The sequence below is a fragment of the Lepisma saccharinum genome, chromosome 2 (assembly GCF_977018435.1).
Source record: "Lepisma saccharinum chromosome 2, izLepSacc3.1, whole genome shotgun sequence".
Lineage (NCBI taxonomy): Eukaryota > Metazoa > Arthropoda > Insecta > Zygentoma > Lepismatidae > Lepisma > Lepisma saccharinum.
In genome coordinates this window covers 8,167,790-8,191,638 of record NC_139230.1, presented here as the reverse complement: position 1 = coordinate 8,191,638, position 23,849 = coordinate 8,167,790, and the positions used below count along the sequence as shown (strand labels likewise).

Sequence of the window (23,849 nt, the reverse complement as noted above, 5' to 3'; positions counted from 1 at the left end):
CAAAAGGAGGCCCATAGCCAGGCCAGGGCCAGGGGGGGCTCAGCCCCCCCTGGAACTGCCGTCAGCCCCCTTTACATTAGGTAAACTATTTTGCATAATTTGTTTGCAGTGAAGAGTGAAAATGTAGACAACTCACAACTTTAAGGATAAATCCACAGAATATGAACAATATCTATTACATTCGTTCATTTTGTTTATGAGCAGAAGTAGCTGCAAGTATTTAGAATATTCTCTAGACTTCAGAAAGTTTTTTCATAGGGGAGCTTCTTTATCTGTACCTTCACTGGCCCTGTTGCAACCTCCCATTTAGGCAGAAATCTGCGACTTTGATGTCATCATGCAGGTTCCCTCCTCATCTGTGTCAAAGGTCAACGACAGCTCCCAAGTTTTGGGAAGGAAGGGGAGTTTAATTGCTTCGGCCGGGGGTGGAATATACTGAAGGCACTTTGATTAAATATTTTGTGTTTTTTATGTGTGATATATATATATATCTGTATCATCTAAAATAGTATGGGGTGTGTAAGGGATAATTTCAGTATCCGTCAATTAACACTTCAAGATGATGTAGAAAAATGTAGTATTTGTGTAGTATATGATATTTAAAAATGAATGAGTGCCCCCCCCCCCCACACACAATTTATCTTCATTTAATATTTTTTTTAAAAAAAAATGGACTTGGTTTACAAAGCCCCCACCCCCAATAATCCGTGATCAATTTGGGCCTGAGGAGCCCCCAAACTTTCGGCGTTCCATCATCGTGAGGACAATTGGAGAGCTATCGATCATTGCACAACGAACAATTGTGGTGAAATATTCCCCGCTCCAATGTTAGGTCGCGTTTGTTTTCCTAGAAGGCTCACAATCATGGCGACTCCATCCCATAATGTTTATTTCAAGGACTTCATTTATAGGGCGAGAAGTATATAACTACCGGGTATCCGCCAGTCCGTGCTTGGTCACGTGGAGGCTGTTGCCGAAACACTCGTGTCGTCGGCTTCATTGCAGAAGCGTTTTCCACATTGCAAGAATTCTTCGCACATTGTTTTTTGTATTTGATTTTCAATATTCACCACCCGCATCCGAACGTAAAGCTCTTCTGTGTCGAACACATCCTAGAAGCACCGCACAAACGAACAAACTTTCCATGCTCCACAAGAATTCTATTTTGAGCCACACAGTTCCAGAAATAGGAGAAAGCGGCAAGCTTTGGCAACGCCGGTGGCCGGTTCACCAACATGGTTGGTGTTCCCTGGCACAGCCCCTACTGTCATCTGTTCTTTTGGCGGGAAGCCGGTCGAGTTATACATTTTTACCCTGCAGTGAAAGCGAAGGGATGTATTGGTTTCCAGGCATGGAATACTACTTTTTCTAAAACTGTGAAAACTTCAGTTTCAAGTAGTTGATATTTATCTGTTGTTACGGATGCCTCGCAAACAAACACTGAAGAAAGTATATCTATATTCTCTGTTCATGCAAATATCTTGAAGAATGTTATAGCGGATACTTATTATTCCACGGAGCATGTGAACTCTTTCCAATAATGGATCTCCCTGATGGTATAGTGGTAACATCATCACCTTTTAATCAAGGGGATCTGGGTTCAATACCCGGTGGAGGCACATAGTGGTTGGATCCCACGGTAAACTGTAGGTCCCATCCCGATTATCCTTTCTGTGCATAAAGTGGACTTATTGTTATTACCAAACTCAACATCGACAACAAAGTTGCAAGTGTAGTTCGACTTTCGCAGCACTGATGTCGCACCAAAATGATGATATGTGTACTTTTTGTAATCTGCAAGTTACTGTAGTGTTGCCTCAGCATCCAGAAGAGACCGGCGGATACGGTGTCGGAGATGCAAACTTTCTTTGACATCACGAACTGTATGTTTGCGCTAAAGAAAGAAGCGATTCACTTGCAGATTGATTGATTAATTGATTTTACTTCGCTGTTCTGCCACTTTTGGCTAATTGCGATGATGAGGATGAATAGTGATAAGATGAAATGGATGAAAGGACAATCACAAACGTATATAGACAACACAACACGAGCCCCATGGAGGATTATACAGACAGTGAGTCCAGACGCCAGAGCCTTGCTAGTCTTCAAAATGCAGTCCAGGGCAGGGGGCGATTTGCCATTAGGCTATCCTAGCCTAGGGGCCGCACAAAAATGAGAAACCCCATTTTTTATTATCGAAGTTTAATTAATATTTTTTAATCTGATTTGTATATATTTTAAAGCTTAACAAGTGTTATTAATACAGAGCGTGCAATTAGTGGAAGTGAAGTAACATGATAAAACTGTTAATAATAATGTCAGCAAGCCCCAAAAGAAAGGCTAGCCTAGGAACCCAAATTTTATAAATCCCCCCTTGGTCCAGGGTGTACTACGTGGAAAGGAGGTTCACATTTGAATGTCCTCAGAAAGGGTCAACCCTTCCACCCCGATTCACTTTCAGAAAGGTCCCGTAATGTATAAAGACACACTGTCTTTGATTCATATACTCTTGTACAGTGGCGGCGATTGGGTTCCAAAACTGGGGACAAAGACAGTTAACTTTACCTCCTAGATAAGATTTAGCATAGTGCGGAGGCAAATGCCCTCCTAATCGCTGCCACTGCTCTTGCACAATATTTATACATGGTGTTAGTCAGGTTGGTGTGGTAATTGAATAATTTCCAGTGGGGAAATTCTAGTAACTACCCTTGAAGTACCAGGATAATATATAAATTGAAGGACTCGGGTGTAAAACATGGTGACATTTTGGTCATTTCTGAGTTCATTAAGAAAGAAGGTTATTAGAAGCTATACTATAGATAAATTGTTTTCGTGTTGTGTTTACCAATTGCACAAGGTGTCACCGAGTCCAATGGAAATTGTAAGACATGGCAATTTCACTCGAAAATTGAAGGATGGCATATTTTACTTTGCAACTAAAAAATTACCAAATGTCACCATGTTTTACACCAGAGCCCTTCAATTATACATATATGTACGTAGTTCACCCCAAGAACCAAAAATTGGCAAGCAGGGGTGGAAAATGCAGAAACAAGAGGGGGAATTCCCCCTTATCCACTTTCAAATACCACCCTCGTTATGTTTATGCTACCTATATTTTTCTTCCTTCATTGTGAATTATATATTACACAAAGTATCAGGGACGGTGTTATTAAACAGAACATGCAATTTGATTTTGCCATAGCGGAAATGCACGTTGCAGTTTAAATGTCTTATGTGCATCCACAACAGTTGCTTAGCCTCCATGTTCATTTCTATAATGTTTACAATCCGAGTAGTGTGTTTTTACTCAACGTTGATCGAAATTGTACAGCTATCAGAATTGTTCCTACAATACGTAGGTACGAATTGCTATCGTTTCTGCTCGGACTCAAAATTTATTGTTGTGTAATGGGTTACTTTCCACGTAGTACATCCAATTGTCATCCTCACTTCCACGTAGTACACCCTGGACCATCGGAGGCTCAAGGGGGGGAGCCGCCGTGCCATGACACTACCCTCAGAAGAAACTCATATCTCGCCCAAGTATTGTTAAATTAATACATTGATAGTTTACAGACAAGGAGATTCGAATCTTGCAATCGGCCAAGCTAACTTGACCTCCAACCTCCTCACTGCATCGCCAGCTGTTTCGTACCCTAGCGAGGCAACAGTCCGAGCCGCCCAAGAGCTGGCCTAACCAAGTTGACACAAGTGCAGAGGGTTGAAGAAGTCTCAGCGAGGGATATTTCCACCATGAGCCGGGAACAAAAGTGGCGGGGGGCGGGGTTGGCCCATAAGATACCAGTCGTGCCCGTTTTCAGCTGGCACGGCGAGGGAACTTTCGCAGTGTTGAAACAGTTGCCACCTTCAGAGATAAGTCGCTAAATACGACTGATTTGTAAGACCCGTTGGGGAAGTAATTCGTGAGAAAGCTACTATCTACTTTTCTGCCTACTATTGGAGAAAAGAACCTAGTATTTTTCCAAAGTTAAATAAACATTTTGATAATAGATAGATGCGCCCAGTGATGTGCGTCTACACGCAAACAACGATTGTCTACATTCTACGTGTAGACAATGTAGACTATGTAATCTACGTAATCAACGTAGACAACATGGCACTCGGCGTTCTCTGTGCAATGCACGCACATCGTTCTAGAAGCAGCAACCAGCATCAGCAGGTGGAAATAGAAAGCGTGAAGTATTCCACTGTCCAGAAATAAGTGTTGTAAGTATTTATTTACGTTCAACTAATTCAGTAGGTATTAACTGAACTGCAAAATAAACTTGCCGCGACATGCCCCCCCCCCCCAAAAATGCCATGTCCGTAGAAAGACAATATTTCTTTTATTTCTATTTCCACCATTTCATATGTGGAAAAATCTGCTGTAAAGACACGTCCACTTTCCTAAGATAAGCAGTAATAAGACAAAAACTATTTTTAGCCTTCCCTTCAGGCCCGTAGCTAGAATAGATCTCCAGGGGGGATCACGGGTTATCAGGGGGCTTTGTAAACCAAGTCCAATTTTCAAAAGTTTAACAATATTAAATGACGGTAAATTTTTGGGGGGGGGGGGTCATTAAGTTATATGAACTTTGGAAATATCATACAAATACTACATTTTTCTATATCTTTTAAAAAATCGTGTTTTTTTAAGTGTTGACTGCTACTGAAATCATCCCTTACTGCACACACTATACTACTTTTGATGATACAGATATTTATATCACACAGGAAAAATGCACATTATTAAATCATAGTGCCTACAGCACATTCCACCCCCGGCGGAAACAATGAAACTCCCCTTCGTTCCGAAAACTTGGGAGGTGTTGACCTTTGACACAGATGCTGAGGGAATTTGCATGACGTCATCAAAGTCACTGATTTCTGTCTAAGTGGGAGGTTGCAACAGGGGCAGCGAAAGTACAGATAAAGAAGCTGCCCTGTGAAAGAACCTTCTAGAGTCTAGAGAAGAGAATTTTCTAAATACTTGCCGCTACTTATACTTTTTCTTACAAATAAAATGAAGAAATGTCTTAGCTGTTGTTCATGTTCTGGGAATTTATCCTTCACCAACGTTGTGAGCAAAGTAATATCTGCTGTCTACATTTTCAAACTTCGCTGCAAACAAATTACAGAAAATAGTTTTGCCTAATGTTAAGGGGACTAAAGACAGTGCCGGGGGGGGGGGGCTGACGGCAGTTCCAGGGGGGCTCAGCCCCCTGGCCCCTGCCTGGCTACGGTACTGCTTCCTTTTTATCAGTGTAAAAAATAATGTCAGTTTTCATTATGGCTGTCATATGTTTTTCTTCTGCCAATCCCCTTTCCTCTCGATAGTGAAAATTCGATAACTTTGATTACGTAAAAAAAAGAAAAAAGGTAAAGTGCTCCCCTGTGCATAGCACCATGCCATGAAGGCGTATAGGGGGTAACACCCCACACTTTCTTGATCCGGTCGTGAGTTAGGGTGATGTGATCAGCATCACGCCCCTGACCGCCTTTACCCCCCAGGGTTTCCCCCAGGTACCCATGTTATTCGACGCTGGGTGGGCGCCGTGGCCGCTTCCATCGTTAGAAAAGTTCCCGGATTTGAACCGGCCGGGGATCGACGCGTTACCGACTGAGCCACCGTGGCCACATTTGATATTTTTGATTACGTCGGATGGTGTTAATTTGGTTATAGGCCCAGATTATCGACATGTTTGAAGAAAAAAATACTTCCTCTTTCAAAGACTACTAGGATTTATTTCTTCCCTGTCGTTTTCATTGTCTACGGTAGACTATGTAAACTATAAGCCAATGTAATCTTCGTGTAGACAACGCATGTAGACGTAAACTTATAGTCTAACGCACCCTAGAGGGCCATCCAGACTTTTTTTATAAATATAAAAGTAAAAATTCCTATGGTGATGCGAGTTTCCTTTGGCATTTCGACAATTTCTTTTTACAATAAATGTTTAAGATATTTTCGACATCCAGTTGGAATACTTGTGCATGGGGCAGGTCCGTAGCCAGGCAGGGGCCAGGGGGATCAACCCCCCTGGCACTGCCATCAGCCCCCCTTGACATTAGGTAAAACTATTTTGAATAATTTGTTTGCAGTGAAGAGTGAAAATGTAGACAGCTCACAACTTTAAGGATAAATCCACAGAATATGAACATTCGCTCATCTTGTTTATGAGCAGAAGTCTAAGTAGCTGCAAACATTTTGAAGATTTTCTAGACTTTGTAAGTTCTTTCACAGGGGGGGCTTCTTTATTTGTACCTCCACTGTCCCTGTTGCGACCTCCCGTTTAAACAGAAATCTGCGACTTTGATGTCATCTAGTAAATTCTCTTCGCATCTGCATCAAAGGTCAACAGCTCCCAAGCTTTGGGAACGAAGGGGAGTTTCATTGCTTCGGCCGGGGGTGAAATGTACTGTAGCCAATATGATTGAATATTGTGCGTTTTGTGTGTGTGTGTGTGTTATACATACAGTATCTGTATAATCGAAAGTAGTATGGAGTGTGTAAGTATCAATGTCAGTATCAGTCAATTAACGCTTCAATAGATGGTTTAAGAGATGTAGAAAAATGTAGTATCTGTATGATATATAAGTTAATGACACTCCCCCAGACACACACATCTTCATTTAATACTGTTAAATTTTTGAAAAATGGACTTGGTTTACGAAGCCCGCCCCCTGATAACCCGTGAGCCCCCCCTGGAGATCAATTCTAGTTAGGAAAGTGTCCTGTAGTGTATACAGATAGGTTAGTGAGTGAAGATGAACCGGATTAGTGCGTTATTGCTTAAACACACATTGTTTTCCACGTTACCAAACGAGGATAAACATCTTGGCCAGTGGCGCAACCTCAAGGAGAGGGGCGGGGGTGAGCATTGCGGAGGTTTCTTTTTCGATTGCTTGATCACGTTGGCACCAACCATCATAGTTGCCGCCGGCCGCCACTACCCTGGACTGCATTTTGCAGACTAACGAGGCTCTGGCGTCTGGCTCTATGGCCAGTATAATTCTGTGCGTTGTCCTGTTTTTTTGTCCTTATGTGTGCTGAGTGCCCCTTTACAGCCTCAGCTTTTAACCAAAGTCAGATTATTTTAATATTTTAGTTAAAAGACATTACAGTTATGTTATTTTAGTTATGGTAAGGGGCTATACCCCGTATAAAGTGACGGCTGGTAAATAGCCTAAGTGCTGACGCACCCAAAATTTTAAATTCAAATTCAAAATTTCGTTCTACTGTCCACAGAAGCAGTAGTGTCATACATATATGTTACTGCATTTGAATAGGTAAGCATTGAATTGTCACACAAAGTGGGATGCTCTTACAGAATTCTATCTAGTTATGTTCGTTTCAGTTTCAAGATTATCTAGAATGTACCACTTTACCATATGAATGATTCTGTACATCGTGTCAGGATAAGCCTTCCTACCAGTTGCCCTTGTTTATTATTATTTTTCACTCGCACAACAGATTCACACTAGGGGTTCCTCCACCATTCAATAGCGATACCAACTTTGTTCCAAATTTGCAATGGCTGTTAAGAAGCAATAAAGATTCAAGCCAAGATTGAATGTTTTCTTCGAACACTAAATACGGTCCTGTTATATTCTTATCACTGGAACTTCCCATAAAGTGCACTGTTAACAAAACTTAGGTGATACAAGTAAAAAAACAGGAAGTTTTCTACCATGTTTCACAGTGTGCGAAGACTTCTGCTTTTGCTGTTCTTAATTTGCGCTATCAATTGGGCGATACGATGATCCAGATGTTTCTGAACACTCCTGAAAGTGATGCTTTTTATGGTCATATTCGTCACGTTTTCGTGACCCTTGCAACTTAGTCTACTTGGGAATACTTTACTATTTAGGAAACATATATGTTTGTCTTCCGCCACGTTGCAGAGAAATTTGAATAAAAGGAGATCCCCTCATGTAGTTAAACAGTCGAGGTCCAAGAAGCATGGCTTCCTTACAACAGTTGGCGCTAAGCTTTGTTTTGGTTCTTTCCTTCAACGATGTGCTATGCAAGGCGAATACTGGAGAAAGTATAGGCTCTGCTGTTGAGGTACGTTTACGAAAGTTAAGTAATGACAAATATATACATAGCCTATGTATTTTGCAAAAACGTGAAAGTCTTATGATTGTTTAAAATTTGAAATCAATTTGCTCCATTTTTTGTATCCCATGTCAGTTGATAAACATAAATCGAATATCAAATTTCGTCCTAAATTATGGAAATTAAAATGTGTAACAACCATTGCCAAATACACCACACATCACTGTAATATTTTATTACTGTTAAGCAGTTATGGACGGTTTTGGAATACTTTATCTTGCTTAAGATCTTAATAAAACTCACTAGTGAAAGCTTTTCGTGGTACACATTCTAGTATTATATTATTTACATAGAATCTCTAGCAATTGACTACTTCGGTAGTAATATCATACGTCCATGACAGGGCAGAGTTGGCGGTGCAACCCCACAGGGTCTCGCGCTTCCGTATATACAGGGTGGCCCAAATAAAACTACCCAAAACAAAGGTGATAATTAGGGAAAGGAACTTTAGGTAAATAAATGTTTTTTCTGCGATAAGATAGAGACCCTCATTTTTGCCAAAATTCTGATCATAGCCTTATATGTCAACACAGCAAATTTTATTTTACATAAAAACACATATTTTCCAGTTTTCCGTATGTAAATACATATTTTGCGAATTTTCATTTTAAATACATAAAATCGCTCATTGACTTCATCTACCTCAAAATCCTCGAAGGAAAAATGTTTATTCTCCACACCTCTTTCATATCGAGAGTGCTAGGTTTGTTTTGTCTTTGAACACCCTCGCTGGCAGACTTCTGGCACCTCGCCTATGATCCTATTGGGAGAAAATAGCTGTAAGTAGCTGGGGCTGGCTACACGTAACGATAGCAAGGCTTTTTAATGAAGCAATGCAGCTATTGTGGCCAGAAGGCATAAAATTTGACAATGTTCTTCTCTTGACAGATGCTGCAGCTTACATGCTTTAATCTTGCCGTTAGCTACCCCAAAATGGTGCACGTTACATGTGTGGCGCATGCGTTGCATAGAATATGTGAAAAGATAAGAGCTCTTTATCCCGATGTCGATAAACTGGTTTCAAATGGGAAGAAAGTTTTTATCAAGTCGCCTAGAAGAATAGACATTTTTAAACAAAAATGTCCTGAAGTTCCCCTTCCCCCTACACCTGTAGTTACGCGATGCAGATGTTATGCCCAGAACTTTGAAAAAAATTGTATCTGTTGTAAATGATCTCGACAGAGAAGAATTCTGCAAGAACTGTTGATGGAGCCCTCCTTAAAAGTCGAATTGGCATACATCTCAACAAACCTGTCCATTCTCTCTAATTTCATATGAAAGCTTGAATCGTCCGCGAACACTTTGGCAGCTTCCATTGGTGAAGTCCGTATAGTAGAAACGAAACTGAAAGAACTCACTGGATCTAAATGTACAGAATTTTTGTGGAAAAACCAAGTTTTTCAAACATTGTGCCAAATTGCATGTGTTTTGGAAGGAGGTGAAGTAGAGGAAGAGGAAGCTTTGGAAAACTTCGGCGTTAGTGACATTAGCTTCAAATATGCAAGAATTGTTTCTTGTGACATGGAGCGATCTTTCTCACAATATAAGATGCTTTTTAGAGATAATCGTCACAGATTTACAATGGAGAATTTGGAAAAACTATGGTGATCCACTGCAACTCTTCCAAAAAATAGCTCGCTAAGAGGTAATCATTTAGAAACTAATTTCAGGTGTTTAAAATGCATGTTATAGTTTGTTTTTGTTACCAAATGTTTTTATTTTTGTCACATATTTTCCTGTTTTTATCACATATTTTCAACATTTATGACACATAAAAAATAAATATTTCTGAGTTTTTTAGCACATAAAGTTCCGTTCCCTAGTGATAATAAGCTAGTATTTTATCAGCAGAATGTTTTTGTAGTTGTTGTCAGATACTTCTTGAGTGACGTGTTTTGGCTTATTCTTTAAAATTTGTCATGAGTTTCAAAATCTCAGCTGCAATTGCGATATTACACACCAGTAGCTTAAAACTACATTCTGACTAAAACTGACATGTGCCGCCTCTAGGCCACTTCCAGCATCTGATCTGGGCGGTGGAGCGTGTGGCACTCTTGTGACTGCATTTGCCCAAGTTTTAACATGTAAGTTACAGATTGTTACTCGTCTGGTCCCCACACTTTACCTCCGCACTCGAGGTTCGGTGCACTTCGTACGCGGCTCTGATTTGTCTAGGGGTATCTTTCTTTGTACGACAATGCACGTGGGTTGCTACAAGTCAACATAATTATATAATTAACTACAAGAGACAACGGATAACCTTTGCGAAACCTTTATTACGATAGGGGATGAATTACCTTGTCCAGCTTGTGTGAAATTAAAAAACTGTAATTTTGGATATTTTCTATAGTTTAATTAACGTAAAATTTAAAGTATATACAAGTCGTATCCGAACGTTCATTTCTCTAATTATTTATCGGGCCAAAACTCTAATTTTTGATGTTGGAATCTCTATTGTTTGTACCTGGATGCTTTACATTTCATGAATTACATCAGGAGTACGCTTGTCACAAGGTAGACTCGCGTTTCTCCAAGAAACGTCTTAACAGGCGCTAGGCCGCCCGACGTGTACATTTCTCAACACTCCACGGTGACAAGGCACTAGGCTGCCCGGCGCACCGTAATTACTTCAAAATAACATCCAGTACAAACTACCTTTTTACCTGTAAACTGGACACCAAGGCACTAGCTTGCCCGGCAATCCAATCTCTTACAGCATCCGTTTCGGGAGACCTGTCCTCCGGTCCTAGCTAACCGAAGCAAAAACAGCCTCTCCCTTCCAAGTCTCAGTTCCAACAGCCGACCTCCCCTACTCTCATCTGAGAGTTTATATACGTTTGGTTGGCGTCTGTTGCCAACGGCCCTTCTTTCAAAATTTTTAATCTTTAACAGCTAAACTGCCCGCCTTTCTCTTGAACGTTCGAAACACGAAGCAAGAACAGAGAGCTACATGGAAAAATACAAACCTAAAAATGCATAATAAATTGATTTACACTAATAACACATATATATGTTTATACACGTAATTACCTAATTAATTAACATATTAATAAAATATTTAAATAAGGAAAAAACACTGTTGCCCTGACACGGGGGCAGGGTAACAATATGTACTTGATAAAACATACTAACACTCTTCGCTTCGTTGAGTATAGTTTTGTTTGGACCACTCTGTAAAAGTGGCGAACAGTCCATACACCTAGACGTGAGTGGTTTTTCAAAAAAAGGCCAAATTTATTGTCATTTTGGATTAAAATTTACCCTTACAACCCCCTAAACAACCGCCGGGCCACGGGCTTGATCCTGAGGAGGCTACCACCTAGAAATATGGTATTTCGTTCGGGGTTCGACGGCGATAACAGGAAATGCTTTCGTGACAGTGGCGGTGATGGATCAACCGGTCAGAACTTTGCCTCCTGCCTCCAAATTTGGAGGTTGACGGACTGGCCGTTCTCGAGTCAGGGACGGAAGGGTGAAACGACTTTCAACCCGAACTGGCTACCACCTACTAAGATGGTCTTTCCAGGGCACATATTGATTAACGTGTAAAGTTTAAAAAATCAGAAAGTTATTTACGAGAGCATCGACTTTTAAAAAACGAAATTACAGGCCCGCAAGCTCAAGAAGGTTGAGAACCACGTACCTAAACACGAACTCACACGCGTCTCCCAGGTGGAAAATTTTAGATAAACCCCTACCCCGGTCCATGGACTTATCAACACTTGTATCGTAACCTTACGAAATGCTTTGAAATACAATATTCACTTAACATTTTTCCAAAAAAAATTCTTCCCCCTACCCTCGTACAGATTTGGGCCTATATTGTTGATCGTCTAAATGTCTGAATGTGTCAGCGCAGAGATTCTGTATTCATTAATGCAATATAGAGGGAACCGTGGCATGAAAGCAAAAGTTTAAAAGGACTCATCTTTTTTACAACAGAAAGATTTAATTTATTTATTACTTGGGAATTAAGTATTACTACAATCACTTGTAACACAGGTTGCATTGTATAGTACAAACTCCTTGGTAAACAATTCGACAAACGTGCTTTCGGATTGCAATGATCCCACATTTACACTAACTCTACTTGAGTAGCAAGTATTACTTTCTTTGATGACGAAAAAGGGGTAATGGAAATCAGATTTTTTAATATAAATTAAGCGTTATACCACGTAACTGGCACCACTGATGTGTTTACAAGAAGCGGAGAGGGAGAGAGATGAACCTGCGGTACCTATTGTATGCTGCATATTGATTTACAGTTCTTGCTTAAAAAATCGTATCGAGCAAGTAGTTTCATTCCGTTTGTGGCATTGCAAAGAACTTGTTAGGCTAACTGAAATCAATTACGGCAGAATACATGTAGAACATATTACTAGATGACAAGCTGATAATTTATTATACAATATGAAAGCACTATTTTTTTTATTTTTTTATTTAATGTACATCCTCGTGGCGGAGTGGTTAGCACATCGCGCTACGACGCCAGGGGTCCCGGGTTCAAATCCCGGCATGGGCATGGATGTTTGTGAGTGTCCATTCATCAATTTCATCATATCATCACTCATCCCTATCTTCGCAAATCAGCCAAAAGTGGCACAAAAAGCGAAATAAAATAAAGCAAAACAATCAATCAAAATATAATTAATTATATAATAATCCTTTGCGCAACAGCCCTGAAGGGCCTTGGCTTACCTACCGACTGCCGGTCTCCCTCCCACGCTTTGCTTTCCTTCGTCACCTCTAAGCGTGGAGATCTGCAACCAGTATTGGATCTGCCCGACGTATCCCCACCCGTTATAGTAGGTTTCCGGGACCGGATTACTCTTACTCATTCGAAGCTCCCCAATTTCCTCGCAATGGTGGGTTGCCACCGGCCCCATACGTAAGCCGAATAAATTCCGACCAGATCCGGATTCGAACCTACGCCGTTCCGCAGCGAACGATCTTAAGACGAGTGAACGCCTTAACCCGCTTTTTATTATTATTGTTATTATTATTAAGGAAAGCCCCTATGCAGAAGCTTCCCCCATCACACTTCATTCACTCATATAATTTCATTTATATTTCAATTTCAGGACTTTTCAGGACAGACAATCACAAACATCCATTCCCGAGCCGCTAGGATTCGTACCCGGGATCCCTGGCGTAGTAGTGCGATGTGCTAACCACTCCGCCACAGGGGCCGACACCCGCTCGGCTACGGAGGAGTACAAATCTAATTAATCTACTTAATTGATAGATCTAATTGGACTTCCCGATGGCGCAGTGGTAGCGTCGTCGCCTTGTCCCGGGTTCGATACCCGGTGGAGGCACATAGTAGTTCGGATCCCACTTTAAACTGCAGGTGCAGTCCCGATTAGCTTTTCTGTGCATAAAGTGGACATGGAACAACAATTCAATCAATCGATTAATAGATCTAATTAATCTAATCTATTAATTAATCTATGAACTAATCTATTATTAATGTGTTCTCCACAGAAGACGCTGTCCCTGATTCATTTAGATGACATCTTCTTGAGGAAGTGCTGTTGGTTTCAGTTGCCTTTCAACGTAAAACGCACATGTTGTGACGAGCTCCATAGACGCCAAACAACTTCAGTGCTACCTCCACTGACGTCTATATCAACTTCACCAAGTTCGTCTCCATCAACGGCATCGATACCCGGTACACCATCTGCACCGACGACGCAAGCACCAATATCGCCAGGACGTTGATTACCGAAGACAACACAGATCATTTGGCACCTGTTTTAAAAACCGAATAACAATGTTCGATGCATATTAAATTTATAATAAATATGTTACAATGTTTTTGGTACTTTAAAAATCCCAAAGAAATGGCAATACATTTAAAATGTTAAACCGTATCTTGTAATGCATGTTTAATCGACAATATGGTTGTTGGCGACCTCCGTGGAGGAACTGTTAACACAGGGGTTCCGGGTTCGAATCCCGGCCTGGGCACGGGTGTTATTTGTCAGTGTCCCTTCATCAATTTCATATCACCCATTCTCATCGTCGCGATTAGCCAAAAGTAGCAAGAAAAGCGAAGTAAAATAAAATAAATCAGTCAATCAAAAATATGTTTGTCACCCCCTTCTTTTCGATTCCCGGTGGAAGCACATAGTGGTTCGGATCCTACTTTAAACTGTAGGTCCAATCCCGATTAGCCTTACTGTGCATAAAGTGGACTTAAAACAACAAATCAATCAAATCAATCACCCCCTTCTTGTTGGATGTCGATGGTTTATGAGGGTGTGCCTGCCATCACTCCTGCTCAAACTGGATTGTAATTTCTTAGCGCACATAATAACGTGTGCGTTCACAATATCGCCCTTTCTGGAAATCAAGACAAATATTAATAGATGATATGTAGTTTCACAGCAGAAACTGCCACTTAAGTGGCCTAACGCCTGAAGGTTCGGCTCAGGACCTTCCCAGCGAGCGTTTCGTGTTTGAGTCCTCGCTGGACATGGGTGCTCATTTTCAAGTTTCATTTCATTTGTTATTTAGCGAAGCTTTTCTGCCACATTTTGTTAATCACGACGATGAGGATGAGTGATGAAATTGATGAAGGGACACTGACAAAGAACGCTCATACCCAGGTAGGGATTCGAACCCGAGGCCCCTTGCGTCGTGGCTCGCTGTGCTAGCCACTCGCTCATTTGTAAGTATCCACTCATCAGTATAATTCATCTTCGTCATCGATTCGCCTAAAGAAGCAGAAAGAGTGACGATAAATACGAAAAATTAATATAATCTAGTATAATACATCAAGAGAAACCTAACATAATGGAGTCTAGGTATCTATTACGCAAGCCAGCCGCGCTTCCTTAGAGATTTGTGCAGCTTGAGAAATCTAGATCTTCGCTTTATTGTTCCACCATGTTTTGTCTCTATGTTGAATTCGAAGGAAGCAAACGCTCGGTTCACTGGTTTTGAATAGCTCCTGCGAGCAAACGTGAGTTCTCCTGTTTCGTCTTTCTGCCACATTTAATAGTTATTATACTGTGTTTCAGCTTCGCATTAATGCACACAAACGCACGCAAACACAACACAAACAATGCCAGCGGCTAAAAGATGAGATCTAACACGCTATTCCATCTACGTTGCGAACATATAATTCAGTGTTTGGAAGTAACGATTTACTCACAACGCAGTTACAAGCAACAGTTACTTTTTCGATTTACTTTTTGAAATTAGTAATTGTGGCTCAGTTACTTTTCCAAACAACTAGTAACAAAATTAAGAGTTACTTTTACAGTTACTTCTCTTTACGTTTTCGAAAGGAACAAAACTTCCTTCAGCCAATTTTTGTAATATCTCGAACCAGATGTTCACCTAAAGAATGAGCCAATTGATGAATGTTAATATTATGAGCAAAATAGTATATTTTTATCATCAAATTCGCCCCTGCATTTGTCTCAAGTGTGTGTACTTCAGAACATCTAGGGTATAAGAGAATTATAGTCTCCGATTATCATCCTGGAATCCTGGACATTCCACAGTTTCTTTGTTATCTCCCGCCCGGGTTCGAATCCCGGCTTGGGCATGGGTGTTCCTTGTGAGTGTCTCTTCATCAAATTGATCACATCATCACTCTCCCTCATCTTCGCGATTAGCCAAAAGTGGCAGAAAAGCGAAGTAAAATAAACTAAACCAATCAATCAATATACATCAAGGTTGCCTAAAAAATTGTGCATGTATAGAGGAAAATGAAAAAACTTGCTGAACAAATGCAAAATGAAAGGACAAGTCTCTTGGTTTGCATATTGCAGCCGTGTACTTACCATGGGCACAGTTGAGAAGGGGGAGTGGGGAGTATTTTGGGTCTGAAGCAGTGTTTGACACAAAGCGAGACAGTCTCGACGTCTTAAAGAACGATAAACGGTTCTCTGGAAGCCTTTTCATTCTATTCTTTGTTCATTCACGTTCTCTGAAGAATATAAATATGTGACGCATTTTCCCTAGAATGGAACAAAACTCTCATTGGCGTTTATTCTCTTTTCAATAGCTCCATTATTCCTTCATATCTGGGCTGATGTCAGTCCACTTTATGCACAGTCGAATCTGGAGGACTTGGCAATGGCTGTTGTATGTGAATGAGCTCGGTTCTTGCTTCTTGGGTATTGAAGACGAATTACTTAACATCCGTTGATGAGACTTTCGTTTGTTCCCTATAGACTGCCTGCTGCACCACTGGACAGATACCAAACTACCAGTCTTTGGAATGCCAGGTTACCATGTATATTCCTCAGTACGATACATGTGCGATACTTAGAAAATACTGTTCATGGAAAAAATATTTTTTAAAACTAATACTTTCACGTCGTGGCTAAAAGCTGTGTAGATTTCTAGAAAGAAATAATTTCTCAGATATAGCTAAGGACAGGTCCAATATGTATGATGATGACAACTCTTCCCTGCATGTTGCATCACCACATACAGCGTAATATTAAAGAGATGTAATTAATGTCTTGCTCCTCACGCACACGTATCTTTAGGGATGTTTCCTCTTAACAATTGTTAATCTAGGAGCATAGCATCACAACACAGGTGGGACAAAGTTTAGTTGAATGATCTTTCACAGGTATCCAGCTGAGTTAATCTCCCATCTTTTTACATTTCCATTTACCCCAGCAGTGTTTACTTTTAAATGTTGTTCAATGTTTTTTATCACCAAGAATTCTTGGAAAAAAGTAATAATTCTTACTACACATATTTCATTTCAGTATTCACTGCAGTCTTCAATATATCATTCAAGTTGATGACAAATGTTGTCTCTTACCTTCAGTACCCCTGAACAAGAAATTATTTCCCCTTCTACGAAGAGTTAGGAAGCAAGGGTCATTTCGAAGGTCTTTTCAAGGAAATCTTTACTGCTTGACATCAACCTTGCTTGTACTTTGTGCCTTTAGAACAGCAAGACACTTGGAAAACTCTCATATAACCTGTTACGTGAACACTGAACATAAAACTTACAAAGTTGCTGATGCAACTTCTTGTCAAAGGTTGATATATTGTAAAGAAGATGTATTGTGGACAGGTAAGTAACAGCAACCTGTCAGGTGTGCATAGTAACACGTATTATTACAGTTGACTTATTTTAAGTATCAGAGACATTTCCCAGAAACACTCAGGGTCTGGTTTAAAAAGAGAATTTCTAGAACCTGGATTTACAGAAATAATAAAAGAATTGAAAAAAATGCAATTATCTTGGACAAATTGACAACTTGTGACAACCTGAAAATAATTTATTCCATGAGCCTCACAGTCTTAGTAATATTATTCCCATATATCATGGTTGAAGCCAATTTAAAAAACAATTAATGCTGAATGTTATTTTCCCACAAATTCTGTGTGACCTTAATTTGAAGATTTTTTATCTGGATTCATTGAACCTTAAACTTTCTTTCTTCTATTCGATCAATTCAAAACTCTTTGTTTTGTGATGCGTCATGTGCTATAGAAGTTATTATTATTATTATTATTATTATTATTATTATTATTATTATTATTATTTTAAGTTTGGGGGACCAACAGGCATTTAGCTTCCCAATTATAGGTCTCCGCTAATATTTAAAAGTGACAACTACAAATGTACATGTCACACACATACAAGTAAATTTGTGGTTGATTACATTATCAGAATTTGACATGCTAATTTAGAATATGCCCAGTCGAAAAAATTACATTATATAAAAGTAAAGCAAAGAATTATTGGTATGTACAAAGAAAGAAAAGAAATAGAAATCTACCACTCAAGTATTACAATAAATGATCATTATTTTTCTGACAGGAGAATTCAACTAATGGTTGTTATATGTAATATATTCACTATGGAATATGTATATGGATATGAATATTGAAGTATATTAGAGTATATTTTGGATGCAATATTATCAGTGCAAATTTTGTTTACTTTGTATATTTTGTGTATAAAAATGCACTCACTGTAACCAACAAAATACGTAATCATTGAATAATATGAAAGACATGGCAGAATAATAATAATAACAATAAGCAAAACAAACCATCTTTGCACAAGTATCAGATGGTTATTCCAATAGTTCTTTTTAAACCAGAAAAGTTACACAGTTGTAGAAGAATTTCAGTCACCTCGGTAGGAGAGTGTTGAGTCCTCTACTCACTACTCGCTATCGATTGTTCTGGGTTCGAGTCCCGCCTTAATAAGAGTGTTTCCTTGTGCTGGTCCCTTCATCCATCCTCATTGTCCACCTATCATTGCGACTATAGCTATTTTCCAGTCTTACGGCGGGCGCTCTACGTGCTGACAAGGGAAGTGGGGAGCGGGGAAGCGACCAATCCAGCGCTGTAAGAAACGCAGCAGCCTGTAGAACGAGGTGCGCGTAGTAGTTCCTCCCCTCAACGTCGTAACTCTCGGCGCCACCATTGTTGTGTGGTTGGTCTGCGGGGTATTCCCCGCTCCCCACTTCCCTTGCCAGCATATAGAGCGCCCGCCGTAAGAGTAGAAAAGACTTATAACCTATAAAGATAGGAAGTCGTTATAAAACAAGCAAGATAAGAAATCCAGAGGAACATGAAACTTCACAGTGTCATGATCTTCTTGTGTTGAGTAACTACATGATCTGAAACAATGAAGAATCAGAGGATCGTTTTCTTTTCAGGCATCTTCTAAACTAGCTCTTCATAACCTGTAGTCCGCGGACCCCCAGAGGACCGCTAGCCCAAAGGCTCCGCAAAAACTTGAATACATTTTACAATCTCTTTTGTCACGAATGTTCGATATCAAATATTGATTGATTGATTGACTTGCTTTATTTTACTTCGCTTTTTGTGCCACTTTTGGCTAATTTGCGAAGATGGGGATGAGTGATGATATGATGAAATTGATGGATGGACACTCACAAATATCCATGCCCAGGCCGGGATTCGAACCCAGGACCCCTGGAATATCAAATATTAAATGAACAGATTTAAAAATCTCGGCTTGCTTGAAATACAAACATGACAATATTTTCAATCGTTTATATTAATATTATAGATTGTTTACAATAATCATTTCATAATATAAAATATTAAACCATCATTCACTGTGAAGTATCATTATTATTACAATAAAAATGTGAGTAGGTAATAAACTGCTTTTATATTTGTAAGAGCACCTTTAAAAAAATTGATACGCTTTTGGACTTCAAATATTAAATCCTCGGTTTGCACAAAAACAAAGGATATTTGAAGGGGGTCCACCGTCTAGAATTTTGAAAGAATTGAATTGTTTTAAGTCCACTTTATGTACAGATAGGTTACTCGGGACTGGATCTACAGTTTGTGGGGTCCGAACTAATGTGCAATGTGCCTACACTGGGTATCGAACCAGGGAACCCGTGATTACAAGCCGACGACGGAGGATTTTGAAATCCACTATTTACCTTATCGTAAAGGATGGAATGCCTCGTAGCTACAATGCCGAGACACGATCTTCGTGGACATTTATCAATCCAGATTAGATCGAATCTCAGGCGTTGGTAGTCTCGAAGTGGTGATGATACTACCCCATCGCTATACAAATAGTTCTCGGAACATTCGTGACGAAGTGCTGGTACTAGACGCGCAATTTGGCTCTTTTCCAGACGCTGCATTCTGAACAAGCGGATTCCATTCATTAGCACAAGAATCCGGGCACCTCGCTTTCCGACTTTCCTCTTGCCAAAGGCTTTCATGATCGAACATCTCGCTTCAACGGCTATATATAACGAAAGAATTCTAAAAGCCAATTTGTTCGCCGGAACTTGGGTAAATATGCCAGTCACAGAGATTCATGAATTGTTCTTCGGAAAAAAAACACTTACAGCAAGATTCTATTTGCGGGTATAATACGATTCAATTTCTCCCTCGAATCTCAGGTTTGATCGATTCATTTGGTTTGTCACTTCTATTTTCTGTCACTTTTGGCTAATCGTGAAGATGAGGACGAGTGATGATATGATGAGATTGATGAATGTACACTCACAAAGAACACCCATACCCAGGCCGGGATTCGAACCCGGCACCTCTGGCGTACTAGCGCGCTGCTCTAACCACTTTTTTTTTTTTTTTTTTAAGGGAAACCCCTAAGCGGCAGTCTTCCCCGCACATCAAACGCATATCAATTTATCTGTTCTATTTTTTATTCAGGACAGACGAACACAAACATCCGACCATGTCTTACCCGGGATTCGAACCCGAAATCCCTGGCGTCGCTGCTCTAACAATTCGTCAACGGAGATCGGCAATCTCTGGTTTGGCAAAGGACGGAAACTATAGAATTCAAAACAAATGTTTATTGTGGCTATGATCACATTTAATTATTTCTATGGTGAAATAATCCATTTTCATTGGATTGCCGCCGGGGTGGTTGTAAATCAATCATCCAATCATATAGAATGCAATGACTACAAATTGAAATTTCAAAGGCTAACTGTAACTAGACTCATACATTTACTGTAAACAAAAAGGAAATAACACAATGTGCTAGGTTACTAGAGAGGATGTTCCAAAAAATATGTCGTAGATGGATCCATTAACAAAATAGTGATTTCTTTTAGAATTATAGGAACTATGTTTGGGTTGAAGCACCCAGATTGAAAATATCCAAAATACAATTACGTTATTTTATCAGACCTGGGTTCTAGCGGTTAATTTTATCACCATACTGCATTCGATTCTCGATTGAGATCGATTGAGATTGGTTCAGGTTCCAGCCCAGCTCCTACATATACATCTAAACGTGAATATGAAACAAACTTTATCAAAGTTTATGTACGTACATTGCTCTATTGTCAAACGTTGACCACCGCGTATAACCTTTTGATTGATTGATTGATTGATTTTGATATTATGGGTACTTCAGCACAGAGGCTATATTTGCTCGTTGCGCAATACGGGGATCTGCCCTAACTAAAACATAATTGAGGACAGTCCTCAACATGAAAACAAAATATCTGTGTTAAAAACTTCCTTATTAAATATTTAAAACTAATTCATTCATTTATTACTAAACACGAGCTAGAACTACATTATCTCTGAGGACTAAAATTTCCTAAGCTAAGGCTGTAATGGGACACTCAGCACACGTAAAGTCAAAACACACGAGAACACACAGCCCTACAGTACAGTAGGTCCAGACGCCTGCCAAAAATAGTTTCCGGGGTGTATTAGATGCAAGTGATTGATTGATTTGGTGTTTTCAGTCCAATTTATGCACACTAAGGCTAATCGGGACTGGACCTACAGTTTCAAGTGGGATCCGAACCACTGTGTGCCTCCACCGGGTATCGAACCCGGGACTCCTTAATTACAAGATGACGACGCTACCACCGCGCCATCGGGGAGGCCCTACATGGAAGTGAGGCTGACTTTTGGGTGCCTTACCAGAAGTTACCCCTAAGACGCCTGCGTATAGCTTTTTCGAATCTTTATTTGCGTACTTCCACATTTACTTTTTCTCCTTGAGATGTCAATGAAATATATGAGGTGGCTGAAGTTATGAAAGATGCCACGACTGCTTGCTTTCCAACGTCTGCGTTATTCACTTGAACCTTCGCATGCTTGCTGGAGTACCTGTCCGACGGGATGCTAGATATGTACAGCCACGTCTCGAGCGCAAAATGTACACAAACAAACATGCAGGCGGTGGTTGCTCTGCAAACACCCAGAAGTTTCGGAGAGCATTAAGGAACTGCTGCTGCATTTTTTACGAAAGGAAAAAACGGTACTCGAGAACGTTCGGTCGTTTTGATTTTAAATGTGGTCAATGTAAACACTTCACCCAGGTCAATTAATTCACAGGTGTCCTTCTGTAGAACTCTCGGCCATGAGTTACTCGTCTGAAGGAAACGAACAATAGTAATAGTAATCACAATAGTAATTCACAATATTTTGTTACTTCTTTGGTTACATCTTTAATTTTCATTCATTGCTCATTACTTATTTCAACCACATATTCAATTAATAAAATATACAGAGAGATCATTACGATTGAGAGTAGTCCATTCCGTTATTATAATCTGCAGATTCGTGACAAAAGAAGAGTCTCAATATTCTTCTGAGATTTAAATTGAATCTACTACCTAGTTATATGTACTAATGTGTGTACATACTACCAGCAATGTTGCAGGAATTCAGTGTTCGAAGTATGTGAAATGTGCCCTTGTAATCAGGGGTCCCGTGTTTGATCTTCACTTGAGACACATAGTGGTTTGGATCCCACTCCATTGATTGATTTGTTTTATTTTACTTATGTATAAAAAAATTGATCGGCCTTAATAACCAAACCATAAACACGAAAATGTTCAACAAGGTAATTTATCAAAATCCTCAACATGTAAAGTAACTGTCTCTGCTTCACTGAATTTACTGCAGCATTAAATAAGAGTAAAAAGAAGCACCTTAACAAATTTAGTAATACTTTTGTAGAATGAAAAGAAAATCAGTTTTCAACTTTCAACCTTAGGAAAAAAATAACACCAAAATGTGAAGCTATTTGAAAATAAACTTTTTTTTTTCTATTTCAGCATGTTCATGAATTTCATTGGAGGAACATAACATTTTCTTTAGCTTGCTAGCTTATATATTCCTGCCATTTTTTTGCATCATCTAAGTATAGTTATTTTCGTACAATGAAAGGAAAATATACAATGCTTCCTGGCTCAATAATTGGCAATAATTTATATTCATAATCTAAACAATCCTAATTCTAATAAATTGAAATTATTTTTTGCTTTAGATAACAATAATTGAAGGTAAATTATTGTTTGTATTTTTCTTATTCTCTGTCCCGTTTGGTTAATTTCGACCATATTGATGAACAATGATTGGGTGATTTAGATGAAGGGTTTCACAAAAAAAAAAAAAACTTCCATACCCAGGCTGAGACTTAAACACGAAATCTCCGATGGCGAGATCGTGAATCGACCACTTAACGAGCTAGGCCATCTAGTCGACTCAAAAAGATTGATAGATAATATTTTTATATTTGTGTTGGGGAGGGGAGAAAGAGAAGAGAGAGCGTCGTAATCTACGAGTTACAAGTTCTCTAAAGTAAAGTAACAGTAAAAAACATAGTTACTTTTACAGAAAAGGAGGCTGTAACTTAATTATTTCTTTTTTAGCTGTTGAAGTGTAACTATAATTTAGTTACTTTCAAAAGGTAACTTTCAGAAGATTGACTTGTGTATGTATATGAAATGTGGGCCTTGACGATGTTAGCATAGTTTTACTCTCCGGAACTTGCTACTAATTACAGTAATTAAGAGACATGCCTTACAACAGTAGCAAGTATGTCAAAACTTTGTGCTGTGTTTGTTTCCCACTATTTCCAGCAATAAAATTGCCGTGATGCCGTTCAACTTCTTATGCGGGTTTCCTGCTATGCGATTTGATTTCTGGATTCGACGAAAACTGTTTTGACTTAGCAACAGGTAAGTTATTGAGATATATATATATATATATTGCCTTTGATGCACATATGTATTAATAACCCACAGCGCGACAGCCCTTGAGAGCCTTGGCTTACCTACCGACTGCTGGTCTCCCTCCCACACTGTTCCTCCTTCACCTGTTATAGCGTGGAAATCTTAGACCAGTATTGGGGTGACGGGTGGTCAGCCCGACGAACCCCCAGCCGTTGTAGGCATTCTCGACCTCACTCATTCGGAGCTCCCCAATTTCCTCACGATGGTGGGTTGCCACCGGCCCT

The 23,849-nt window shown here is 39.7% G+C and overlaps 1 protein-coding gene across 1 annotated transcript; it reads left to right on the top strand.

Annotated features, from left to right (window-relative positions):
* Positions 1–7,961: 7,961 nt before the first annotated feature.
* Positions 7,962–13,919, top strand: LOC145984355 (uncharacterized). Its single transcript, XM_083118010.1, has 2 exons — positions 7,962–8,071; positions 13,607–13,919. Exons 1-2 carry the CDS (start codon positions 7,967–7,969, stop codon positions 13,841–13,843), a joined length of 342 nt encoding a protein of 113 aa, XP_082974136.1. The 5' UTR covers positions 7,962–7,966; the 3' UTR covers positions 13,844–13,919.
* The last annotated feature ends 9,930 nt before the right edge of the window (positions 13,920–23,849 follow it).

Bases quoted from the DNA above. Each gene is read 5' to 3' on its own strand.
- LOC145984355 (XM_083118010.1), top strand. From the start codon at position 7,967: ATGGCTTCCTTACAACAGTTGGCGCTAAGCTTTGTTTTGGTTCTTTCC. The intron at 8,072-13,606 runs GTACGTTTACGA...TGTTCTCCACAG, and splicing joins GTATAGGCTCTGCTGTTGAG to AAGACGCTGTCCCTGATTCA.